This window comes from Primulina tabacum, chromosome 7 (genome assembly GCF_025594145.1).
Source record: "Primulina tabacum isolate GXHZ01 chromosome 7, ASM2559414v2, whole genome shotgun sequence".
Taxonomy (NCBI): Eukaryota; Viridiplantae; Streptophyta; class Magnoliopsida; order Lamiales; family Gesneriaceae; genus Primulina; species Primulina tabacum.
In genome coordinates, this window is record NC_134556.1 from 34,540,782 (window position 1) to 34,552,512 (window position 11,731).

At 35.3% G+C, this 11,731-nt stretch overlaps 2 protein-coding genes and 1 pseudogene across 3 annotated transcripts; 1 reads left to right on the top strand and 2 right to left on the bottom strand.

The window, feature by feature from the left end:
• The first annotated feature begins 4,416 nt into the window (after positions 1–4,416).
• On the top strand, positions 4,417–5,352 carry LOC142551417 (ATP synthase delta chain, chloroplastic-like). The gene is given in 2 exon segments (XM_075660649.1): positions 4,417–4,891; positions 4,893–5,352. Coding segments are annotated over 2 exon segments (750 nt in total). The 5' UTR covers positions 4,417–4,495; the 3' UTR covers positions 5,247–5,352.
• An 848-nt stretch (positions 5,353–6,200) lies between these two features.
• Positions 6,201–8,860, bottom strand: LOC142551418 (uncharacterized). 2 transcript variants are annotated; one of them, XM_075660650.1, is made up of 5 exons: positions 8,428–8,859; positions 7,662–7,736; positions 7,206–7,345; positions 6,855–6,992; positions 6,201–6,686 (listed from the first exon to the last, which is right to left on the bottom strand). In XM_075660650.1, the coding sequence occupies exons 1-5, from the start codon at positions 8,693–8,695 to the stop codon at positions 6,471–6,473; spliced, it is 837 nt and encodes a 278-aa protein (XP_075516765.1). In that variant the 5' UTR covers positions 8,696–8,859; the 3' UTR covers positions 6,201–6,470. The 2 variants fall into 2 exon arrangements, 1 of the variants encoding a protein (XP_075516765.1); XR_012821571.1 differs by having other exon boundaries at positions 6,491–6,686; positions 6,768–6,992; positions 8,428–8,860.
• Positions 8,861–9,799: 939 nt separating this feature from the next.
• Positions 9,800–11,311, bottom strand: LOC142550708 (transcription factor TGA3-like; annotated as a pseudogene).
• Between the last annotated feature and the right edge of the window lie 420 nt (positions 11,312–11,731).

The window sequence follows — 11,731 nt, forward strand, 5'->3', positions numbered from 1 at the left end:
ATTCTGGTCCGGAGAACCAGGCATAGTATATTGGGCAACAATCCCATGTTCTTGGAGAAATTTTGCAAACGGACCAGGTGCCTGTCCATTCTCAGTGTATCTAACATAATATTCTCCACCTCTATCAGTTCTCACGATCTTAATATGTTTTTCACATTGATTCTCCACTTCAGCCTTAAAAACCTTGAAGGCTTCAAGTGCTTCGTTTTTGTTATGAAGCATGTAGATATACATGTATCGTGAATAATCATTAATGAAAGAGATGAAGTATTTCGGACTTTGCATGTCCATATCTGGACAACAAATATCTGAATGTATGATTTCTAATATTTCTGTACTCCTCTTGGCACCTTTTTTAGACTTATTGGTCTGCTTTCCTTTTATGCAGTCCACACAAGTCTCAAAATCAGTAAAATCTAAAGTACTGAGTACTCCATCATTTACTAATCTTTTAATTCTCTCTATGGAGATGTGTCCCAATCTCCTGTGCCACAATATAGAGGAATTTTCATTTATAACACATCTTTTAATACCTCTTTGAACATGCATAGTTGTGTTATTATTTTGTAAATAAATAGAGAAAAGACCATCAACCATTGTACAATTTCCAATAAGATTTGATTTATAAAACAAATCTATTGATTTATCCAAAAACTGAAATGAATAACCAAGGGGTACAAGTTTTGAAACTGAAATTAAATTCCTAGAAAAACTAGGAACATAAAAAGTCTTTTCCAATTTTTAAATATAACCACTATTCAAAACTAGGCAGCAAGTCCCAATAGCCTCCACATGCGAAGACATCTTGTTTCCTGAATAGATGCTCCGCTCATTTTCTATTGGTTTCCTTAGGTTTTGCATACCCTGTAAGGTATTTGTAACATGGATTGTAGAACCGGAATCAATCCACCATGTGTTATAAATCATATCAACCATATTAGATTCATAACAGACAAATGAAGTAGGAATACCTTTCTTTTCAAGCCAGTCCTTAATTTATTGCAATCCTTCTTAATGTGTCCCGTCTTTTTACAGAAGAAACACTTGGATTCTTTCTTGATGTCAGGTTGAGGTGGAATTATTCTTTTCCCTTTTCCATTGACTTTGGCTTGCTTCTTATACTTTCCTTGTGTAGTCATAAATACATTATCACTCGTTTCCATCAACAATCTTCCTTCCTCTTGAACACACATGGTCATTAATTCATTAATCGACCATTTATCCTTATGTGTATTGTAGAAAATTTTGAAGGGTCCATATTGCTGTGGAAGAGTGCATAAAATGTAGTGCACAAGAAAAGTCTCAGACATTTCCACTTCAAGTGTCTTGAGCCGATCCGCTATGTCTTGCATCTTCATGATGTGCTCTCGCACACCTCTCACACTGGTGAGCCTTAATGAAGAGAATTCCATAATTAGGGTGCTAGCAAGTGCCTTATCTGAAGACTGAAACTGTTCATCAATAGCCTTCAGTAATTTTTTGACATTATTATGTTGGTCGACAGAACCACGCATACCAGCAGAGATTTTGGTTTTATGAACATTACGCAGAGTCGATTAGATCGCTCTCATTTTTCATAAAGATCAACATCATCCGGAATGTTGTTTTCAGTAATAGCAGATGGTTCGTGTTTCTGTATAGCATAATCAATATCCATCCACCCTAATTGAAGAAGAATTCTTTCTTTCCATATTTTATAGTTATCGCCCTTTAATTTGGGAATGTCACATTTCATATCAGAAAAACTCGCAGGTTGCATAACTGCACAAAATATCATATGCTTAAAATTTTGAGACAATATCATGTTTTACCAATGTAATTCATGTTTTAAAAATCTAGTGACATAAATTTGCATGTGTGCTAAAATTTTAATTCAATAAGATTTTTCTGTAACTTTATGATAAAACTATCAAAATGTATTTTCCTTAACTCCTGTGGGTAAATTAAGAAAAATATAATTTGATACTTTAACCTAATTAGTTATATAAATATAATAAAAATCACTGTGGGGTAAATTTTATTATGTTTATATAATTAATTACAATTGATGTCCATTATGTGATCCAAATCCACTTAATGCATAATTTTTCATAATTAAGGATGTTGTGGCTATTCCTCAATTATTTAAAATTATACGGTTTACTGGACAAAATTTTGGCTTTACTTAATTCTTTATATAATAATTATTTCGCAATCAACACTTTCCAAAAGTGCTCATAGGAAAGATGGGTAGTGCTAAGGCCCTTTAAATACCCAACTCCTAGACAGAGCAATGTTCATCAGAGAGACCAGTGGCTAGTCAAGGCAGTTTAAACCGGTCTATGAAGAACTCCCTCAGATCATGTTTTCTTACGTCACCTTATAATTATTATTCAACTTAATTATCCACATTTATGTGAATCTTTATAAGCCAAAATTTTTCATATTAAATAACGTTATATTCATATTTTTACTTAATATGAACAATTACATTCCCCATCACTTTTTCTCTTCAATCAGAGTAGTGATAAAGTGAGGATCACATTTACATAAAATGTGGGCTCCTCATCAGTTTTTCTCTTTGATCAGAGTAGTGATAAAGTGAGGATTATTTGTTCATTTGTGAATATCTGAAATATTTTATTATATTCACATCTTACTTGATATGTTCATTTCAAATTATAAACAACTTAATATAATTTGATATGAACACAATGTGAATATTTTTTTTCCAAAATATTTTTCAATACAATTTGCATTTAAAAAATAAATAAATGCAAACAAAATATTAAATTTGCATGTACACATCAAACATTTATCCATAATATTTGACATTATATTTAACATGCAAAAATAATTTCTAAAAAATTTATTAGAAATTACGTCGAACTTAAAATTATTTTAATGTGTACCAATTATTTAACCAAATGTTATGTGTATACTAAATTATACATATAACTCAATATCACATTAAATACATTATTATTATCAAATTTATTATTATTATTATTATTTAAAAACAATAATAATAATAAAATAATTATTACCAACATGTGGGCACGTCCGACAACCTTAATTAATTTTTTTTAAAATTAAATTGATTGCTGACAGGTCTTCATAGCAGAATCCATAAATGCATCATTATCATGTATTTGACTTCATTTCTTATGCATTATTTGATACTTCGTCTTCAACCTTCGGCAACTCCTCTCGTATATGAAATTTCAGAAACTTTCTCTTTTCAATATTTCAACCGAGAATAAAATCTTAAGGTAAGTTCTTAATATTGTTTTATCTGAAATTTTCAATTTTCATGTTTCTTATGAAAATTTCCAGAAACAACTTTTTCCAAAATTTTTATGATATTGAAAAAATGAAAACAAATTTTCAAGGCAGAGGTTTTTAAGGCTCTGATACCAAATGTCAGAATTTTTCTCAAAATCATGTTTTTTACGTATACATGAACATGAAAAATATACGTGGAAGCTTAAATCGAGTGTTACCTCCGGCCATTGAAAATTTTGATTTCTCTGCTTTTCTGATTTCTTTTCGATTGAAGCCTTCTAAACACTTCAACACTCCTTTAGATGGTGTATTTTCTGTATGAGATTGTGTGTTTAAGGACCTCAATGCCTTCGGTATTTATAGGCACACTCATACCATCACCCAGTGTTTTGGGAGCTCGAGATTCAAACCAAATTTGTATACGCATCTCAATGTTCAAAATTTGAGGCTGCCGTGTACAAATTTTTCAACAATTGTTGGCAATGGCCGTCATCATTTTCAACACGTTTATTTTACGGATCACAATTTTCTTACATATGATTCTCAGTTGTAACATATTGGCCAACAAGAAAATATTGTTGGATACAAAACGGCTCCGGTCAAATGTTTTGTTTGCTCCCTTGTATAAAAAAACACAATTCAATTCATTATTAATGTTGAATTCGATGCTATCAGAAACTAATCATATTGGTTCTGGATTAATCCGAACCATATTCGGATTGGTTTCATATTAGAGTAGGTTTCTTATGAGACAGTTTCACGAATCTTTATCTGTGAGACGGGTCAAACCTACCGATATTCACAATAAAAAGTAATACTTTTAGCATAAAAAGTAATATTTTTTCATGATTACCCAAATAAGAGATCCGTCTAATGAAATATGAGCCGTGAGATCGTCTCACACAAGTTTTGGTCTCATATTATTTCAATCCGTTAGACTCTCAACTTTTTCTCTAGAAAACGATTTTTCTTTCAAATTAATTGATCTGATCGAGCGACTCACAAACGATCAAACGGTTGGTGGATTATTGGGGGAACTCTAATGGTTCGAAGACTCACTCTACATGGGACATATGGTGACCTCAAAATATATGAAAACGCACACGTGTCAATTTCTTATCTTCTCCAGATAACATGCCATCCTTTACCTCATATCCGTCGTCCACACTTGAATCCAATATCTCTTTTAAAATCCCCCATTTTTTCACCAATTCCCTCCTCCACAGCTACAATGGCAGCCGCCGCCCTTCAGCAAACTCCAATCACTTACCAATCTCGTTCGCTGCCGTCTTCGCAATTGCAATCCACGCGAAAGATCGAGTTCTCCCTCTCAACCCTACTCCTCCCCAAGCTAACCCTGAAATCGCGACAATTCCGCCGCCGCACTGGTGGAGGGGGTTCCTCCGGTTCTAGAATGGCCGAATCCGCCGCCGGAAGCTACGCCAATGCTCTGGCCGACGTGGCCAAATCCAACAACACACTCGACCTAACCAACTCGGACCTCGAATCGATCGACAAGGTCTTCTCCGACGAAGCGGTGGTGAATTTCTTCATAAACCCCACGGTCACGGATGAGGATAAGGGCAAAATCGTCGACGAGATAGCCAAGAAGTCGAAGCTGCAGCCTGCACGTGGCGAATTTCCTCAACATCCTGGTGGACATGAAGAGGATAGATATGATCAGGGAAATAATCAAAGAATTCGATGTTGTTTACAACAAATTGACGGAGACGGAGCTGGCGGTGGTGAGCTCGGTGGTGGAGTTGGAGTCGCAGCATCTAGCGCAGATCGCGAAGAGCGTGCAGAAATTGACGGGGGCGAGGAACGTGAGGATCAAAACCAAGATCGACCCGACACTGGTAGCCGGGTTCACGATCCGGTACGGGAATTCGGGTTCGAAATTGGTCGACATGAGCGTGAAGAAGCAGCTAGAGGAGATGGCAGTGCAGCTAGATCTTGGAGACATTCAACTAGCTGTGTAATTTCATTTTTCATTTTTTTCCTTTTTCCCATTTTTTTGGGAAAGATAAATATATAATTTGAAAGGATTCAATCATTTTGGAGATAGAATGATTATTGATTGTTCCACCCACCTTTGCATACCAAATTATTATATATTAATCAGTCTATATATATATATATCGTCCATACCGTTGGATTGAATTATACGATTTTAATAAACTCGTGAGCTTGAACTTATGTCGATAAGAGCTTACACAATTACATAAATTATCTATATATATATATATATATATATATATCGTCCATGCCATTGGATCGAATTATACGATTTTAATAAACTCGTGAGCTTGAACTTGTGAGCTTGAACTTATGTCGATAAGAGCTCACACACGACTACCTTGTTACGACTTTAATCTCGTCGTTAGTTTTTCGAAATCCCTTCCGGCAGTTGAGGTGATGGTGATGAGGATAGAATTAGCAAAACAGGGGCAGCATTTTTTCCAAATTTAGGCGGAATTGTTTCTTGATGGCGATTGTGGTTGAAATGGTACCCCTATTTATAGATCGGAACAAAATTAAGAAACCTCTTTTAATTAAAATTTATGTTAAAAATACTTTTAAAATTTTGAAATAGAAATGTACATTGTTGTAACTACATGATACTAATGAATTATTCATAAATTATGTTTTTGCCTTACTTTAGAGAAGAGAAATTAGATTTTTTCTGGGAAAAAATCCAAATTCTAGGAGCAACTTGTGATTAAATTCCAAAAAGAAGGGAAAAGCAAGGCAAAATAATCATTTCACATCATAATCGAAATGTTATATACAACACCATCTCTATTCATTTGTACTAAACTGTCAACCAATCATGATAATCAACTTTTAATCCAATTCACCAAAAACCACAAGAATGAAACCACTCCTCCCCTAAAAAATAACAGCATCCATACTCAAAATTGAAGGCACGCGGATGAGAAGTAAGAAACAGGAACTTGCATTAGGCGATAAGTGTGTTGTACATATCTTAAGTTCCGATTTACTGTGATCCGACTGGTAATTTAAGAATCTATATACAACATGACTTATGTTTCACTTTAGCTTTAGATCACAAGGAAGATTATATACATGCAATTTCCCTTCAATGACTTCACACAATAAATCGATCATTGGAACAATAAATCAATGTATCCATTGGAAAAATATATGATTGAATAATTACTGGTGTCGAAATGAATTATGACCTACAAGTTGTCATCTTCATCCAGTTCATCTTCAAGTTCAAGACCCTCTGCTGCCAGAAGCTGGCCGATGATCTTCTTCTTCTCCTCTTCTGCCTTTCTCCGCATTAGATCCCTTTTTCGAAGAACAAGGGTATGGCGTCTTAGAGTGCTGTTAGAGTTCTCCAAGAATGCCTTTTTCTCTTTCACCAGTATCTTCCTTTCTTCTTCAGGGTCAATCTGAAATTCATAAACAATAGACAAATACATGAAGGTTATACAAGCTTGTAATTAAAAGTTACGAAATAGATAATCTCTTACCACATTCACTATTCAATCAAACCCTCTTTCATCAAGTACGTAGAGGCTGAAGTTTTTGGACTCCTAGTTATCAAAAGACCACTTTACCTTTGATCGAGCAAGGCGACGTGCTCGTAGATTCAATTCCAGCTGCTGTTGCTCAGCCCAAGCTGCAATGGCCATATCTCCTCTCTGGTCGAATGCTTTCCTCTTCTTCATAAGCCACTCCATCCATGCTTGAGATGCCTGATAAATAACAAATCTCGGTGCAGTTAGACCCCAAAATCCATCACTCTCTTTAAATTTATAATGCATTTGTAATCAAGTTAATTGAAAAAGCAGACAGAAGCTTAGTTTTCATCATTCCTAAACACATTCACCCGGTATCTGAAAAAAGTTGATGCACTTGGTATCTGATACATAGGCATACATCAATAAGTACTAGAAATAATTTTTCACCTTCATCGGGTTCACACGGTTATCAGTATCATATTGCCTCCTTTTCTCACCATCAACAAGAAGCTCATACGCAGCCTGAATCTTTATAAATCGTGCTTCAGCCGTTTCCCCTTCTTCCAAAGTTCCTCTACCATCATACACTAGAAAGATAAAAGTGGCACGTCAGCATGACCAATGCAAAAATATTTTTCAAGAGAATTGAAAATTATAGCTTCATGCTCTGTACTCAGAAATGTTGAGAGAGCAAAATCAAGTACCTAACTGGGAAGGAAACTTTGAATTCATCTCAAATTACAAAAAAATTATTCAATATCGAAAACTTTCAATTTGTACTATCCATATATGGGATTTAAGAACAGGTATAAAAAATACAAATATATACATTTCTTCATATTACATGAGAAGAAATAAATTGCAGATGCACCACATATAGAGGATCGAAGATAATGGACAAACCATCAGGATGATAGAATTTGGCCAGACGCCTATATGCTATCTTTATTTGCTCCTCATCTGCATCCCTTTCCAATTCTGGATTTGGAAAGTCGAGCATAAGCCACCAAACCCAAGAAGAGTAAACCACAGAAAAATTGAATATGCTAAAGACAACACTTTAAGCACCTAAAAGAACGAAAAGTAAGCTGGATAGATCAGTTTTCACTCCTGAGGTTACAAATCCATTTCATAAGTTGCAGCAGTTCATAGATGAAATTTAATATATTTAATATACGTGAAATATTTGATATTTACTGGTATTAAAAGAAAACCCAAGTTTAACTTCTACTTCACTGATATCATGCACTGTTGATCCTTGCTTGCTATAAGCTCACTCTCAAATTACGAAAAAATAAATTATTTTGCAGTTAAAACTTGCGTGACATCACAAACTTTCTAGCATTTTATGAGGTTATACTACATCACCCTGACTGATACAAAATCCGGTGTTTACTTTGTCCCATGCTCTAGCCAAGAATGTGAAACACCATAACAATTTGTGTTGCCTGAAATGTATGCTGGAAGTAAGCCACTTTTTTCAGACCAGGATGGTTTCAGTGACCGCTTTTCAATTTGTTTTAAGCATGCTATATGATTTTAACTCAAATATGATTCTCGCTGACACAAACATGGTGCATAATTTGATAAACACAAGCATACACACTTGATGAAGTAACAGAAGACTAGAACTCAACGCAAACAAAAATAAAGCTAAAAAGTGAACTACCAAGAGTTTCGTATGGGGATTTATCGTCGGTCCAATCAGAAGCTCTGGTAGCCACCATCCTCCTATGCTGATTCAATCTCATCCTCGGCCCATTCTTTCTCTGCTGCCCCAATCTATCAAACCAAACAGCGAAAACCGGTGAATACAAGCGAACCCTGAAATTGTTGCTAGAGCTTTCAATCGACGTAACCCTAGTAATCAATCTGCAGCAGCAAGTCATCGAAGAGAACACAACCTGGGGTCTACATACCGCTCTCAAATTGCTCATGTTCCTCGATTCGAAACCCGGAAACAAAAGCTATGAAATTTGAAGGAATCACGCAGATTTAAGGCCGTGAAGGAAGAGAATTGGAAGGTGGAATTTGGATTGTTGTTTTGTTTTATGTGAAATCTTTCAGCTTCCGTGGAATCCGATTATCACACGCATGCTTTCATTCAATATTTTCCTCTTTTTTAAAAAAAAAAAAAAAAAACGTGAAAGTCTGTTTCAAAGTAGACATACTCTTCAAATATTAGTTAAATTTGATCTTATGCAAAGGGTCATCGATTCCTTATATTATTTTTTATGTCAAAAATTATTTTAATTAAATTAAATTTAAAAATTTGTAGTTTCAAAAACTTTCTAACCGAATCGTACATGATAATTCGATTTCAATTTTATGGAAAAATCATCAAACCACATCTTGATCATCTTAAGTGAGAGATGTACTATAAATCATATATACTTTCTTCTTAGATTTAAAAGAAATTAACTTTTAATACCAAGTTTATTGAACATATAGAGTTAAATTCAAATATTTTTTTTTTAAAAAAAAAATTCCTAAGCATTAACACGAGACTATCATTTTAAAGAAAAATAATTCAAATCATATCACTACATTATCATATATTTTTTTATCTCTAAAAAAAATTCATTATCCAAAAAATATTTACAAGTATAGTACACATACCCAAACGAGATTACTAAATATTGAAGAGCCTAGAGTCTGAAGTGCAAAATGTTGAGAAGATAATGCCATATAAACATAGAAAGACATTCTCTGTTTTTTGTACGACGTCAAAGCCCGCATATGTTACTTTTCAATGCGCACCAATACACCCCGTGCTAAAGACAGTCCATCTCCCTGATCTTAAGAACATCATCAGGATCGTATATCGTTTTTCCATGAAACTGATGCATATGTTTATATAAACTTTTGAAATTTTCTCCAACCAAGCAGACATACACATCTACAATATGCCCAATTCCCATTCACTTACAGACTTGTTAAGAATAATACTTAAAATTGATAAATAAACCTACACACTCCCACAAAAGGCCATAAACTAAGTGAAACACAACTACAAATAGTGTACATGAGCTCTGAACTAGCTGCTCAATGTCATAATGTAGAAAATGGGAAGGCTATTGAGGCCCCAGGCGACCGCACCATAGAGAGTTGAGAGCCCAAAGACGTTGAAAACACTCGCCGAATATAAGCAAGCCTTTCGTTGCTTGGTGTGTCGTCGATATACGAGACATTTGCTCTAAGAGTTTGCTCTCGGAGGTAGTCCGCCTGTAGCACGAAGCTTTCGAGTGATTCCAACATTTCGAGTAACGAAAGCATCTGAGCACCATAATTTCCAGCTCCAGCCGCAAGATATCATGTGAAGCCCAGCGCCAGAGTTTGCTGAAGCTTCTCCACTCCTAGTGATAGGGCATCCTCGGCTTGCATGCACGAATGTCTCAACGTGCGAACCTTAACGACTTGCTGCTCGTCCAGCCCAAGTTGAGACATCACAACCTGATTATCGAGCTCCACAGACTCAAAAATAAGTTACCAAACATTAGTTGAATAAAGATGTTGAATGGAATAGCTAGTCTGGATGTTACATTTACAAGAGCAGATGGTCTGAAACCTCCTATCCAAAGGAAGAACCGCTCGGCCAAGGTCTTCCACGCTCTGTGCACTATGTATAACGCATCAGTCCTGGCGACGTCTCGTTTCATACGAAAGATGTTTAGGTTTCGATAATGGTTTAGTACATTCTGTACTATCATTCCCAGCTCTGGTTCACTAACTGGTACTTGTAGAACATTTCTTAGCTAGGAAAGTTATCGTACTTGCTCATTAATCAAGTTCCCTTATTCCACCTCAAACGCCGCGATTCCTGCACATTCATCAGTATCACACCATTAAGACAAAAGACGAGAAAATTATGACTTAATTTTATTAAAAAAACCAAATACCTGAGTTCATAGGTCCATATATTTCGATACTTGCCAGTTGATCTACAAGGTAACAGTCCCTACAACGAAAATGTAGACCATAAATCTGTTTTGTAATAAGCTTTTTGACAGGTTGCCCTTTTCGGGAGTCTCCGGATCTATACAGGGACAAAATATTAATTTGCACCAGATTATAATATATACCTGCTGTCTAGCTTGCTCGAGTTCGAGAAGAGGATGTTATAACAACTTACAACGAGCAAAATAAACTAGATGATTTCAGAAAGAACCAAGATTTAATATGATAGATGCAATGGCCCTAATTAAACCTTCTTTCGGAGACGACTTTTCCTTGCTGCCTCGCGGTTTTGATCCAAAAGTCTTTGTGTCTGTTATTCATACATACATATATATTCTCAGCCATTAGCTAGACATGAAAAATGTTGTATATGTAAAGAGTTTTTGGTCTCATTACCTTCTCTGAATTATGCTTTGATGCTTGAATATCACCTTCAGAGTTATCCTAAAGAGATTTATCAGATGTGCTTTCAGACTAAAAAAAACAGATGAAAATTTTTATAACTACATATGAACTAAGCAATCTTGAAATGTAAATAACTTGCATCAATCCTTCTTCACCTTATTCAGCATTGCATCTGCCTCTGCTGCGACCATAATATGGCCTTCAAACTCATCGTCCCAGGATTAATTTGGTATATCTCCAAGGTGATCGGGGGAGCGAACCGTACAGTGGGAGTGACCATGTTAGTTGGGCCGGAAAACAAGAAAGATGAATGTCACCACAGAAACACAATCTTACGCGGGATGCAATACAATGACACAGCAGAACATCAACAACCCGAAAATATTTTTTCTTCCCGAATAAAAGTACAGCTCGTTAGCTGGACTGTCTGATCTCTGGTTTAAGAAAAGTGATTGGCATTAACAAGAAAACATGCGGCTTATGAGTTTCTTTGATTTGTTTACAGAACACACACACATATACACACACACACACATATATATGTGTGTGTGTGTGTGTGTGTGTGTGTGTATATATATATAAAGTGATTGATATGTTACTAAGATGCTCAT

Bases quoted from the DNA above. Each gene is read 5' to 3' on its own strand.
- LOC142551418 (XM_075660650.1), bottom strand. From the start codon at position 8,695: ATGAGCAATTTGAGAGCGGTATGTAGACCCCAGGTTGTGTTCTCTTCG. The intron at 7,737-8,427 runs GTAGTTCACTTT...TTCCAAATCCAG, and splicing joins ATCCCCATACGAAACTCTTG to AATTGGAAAGGGATGCAGAT. The intron at 6,993-7,205 runs GTGAAAAATTAT...GTTATTTATCAG, and splicing joins ACCGTGTGAACCCGATGAAG to GCATCTCAAGCATGGATGGA.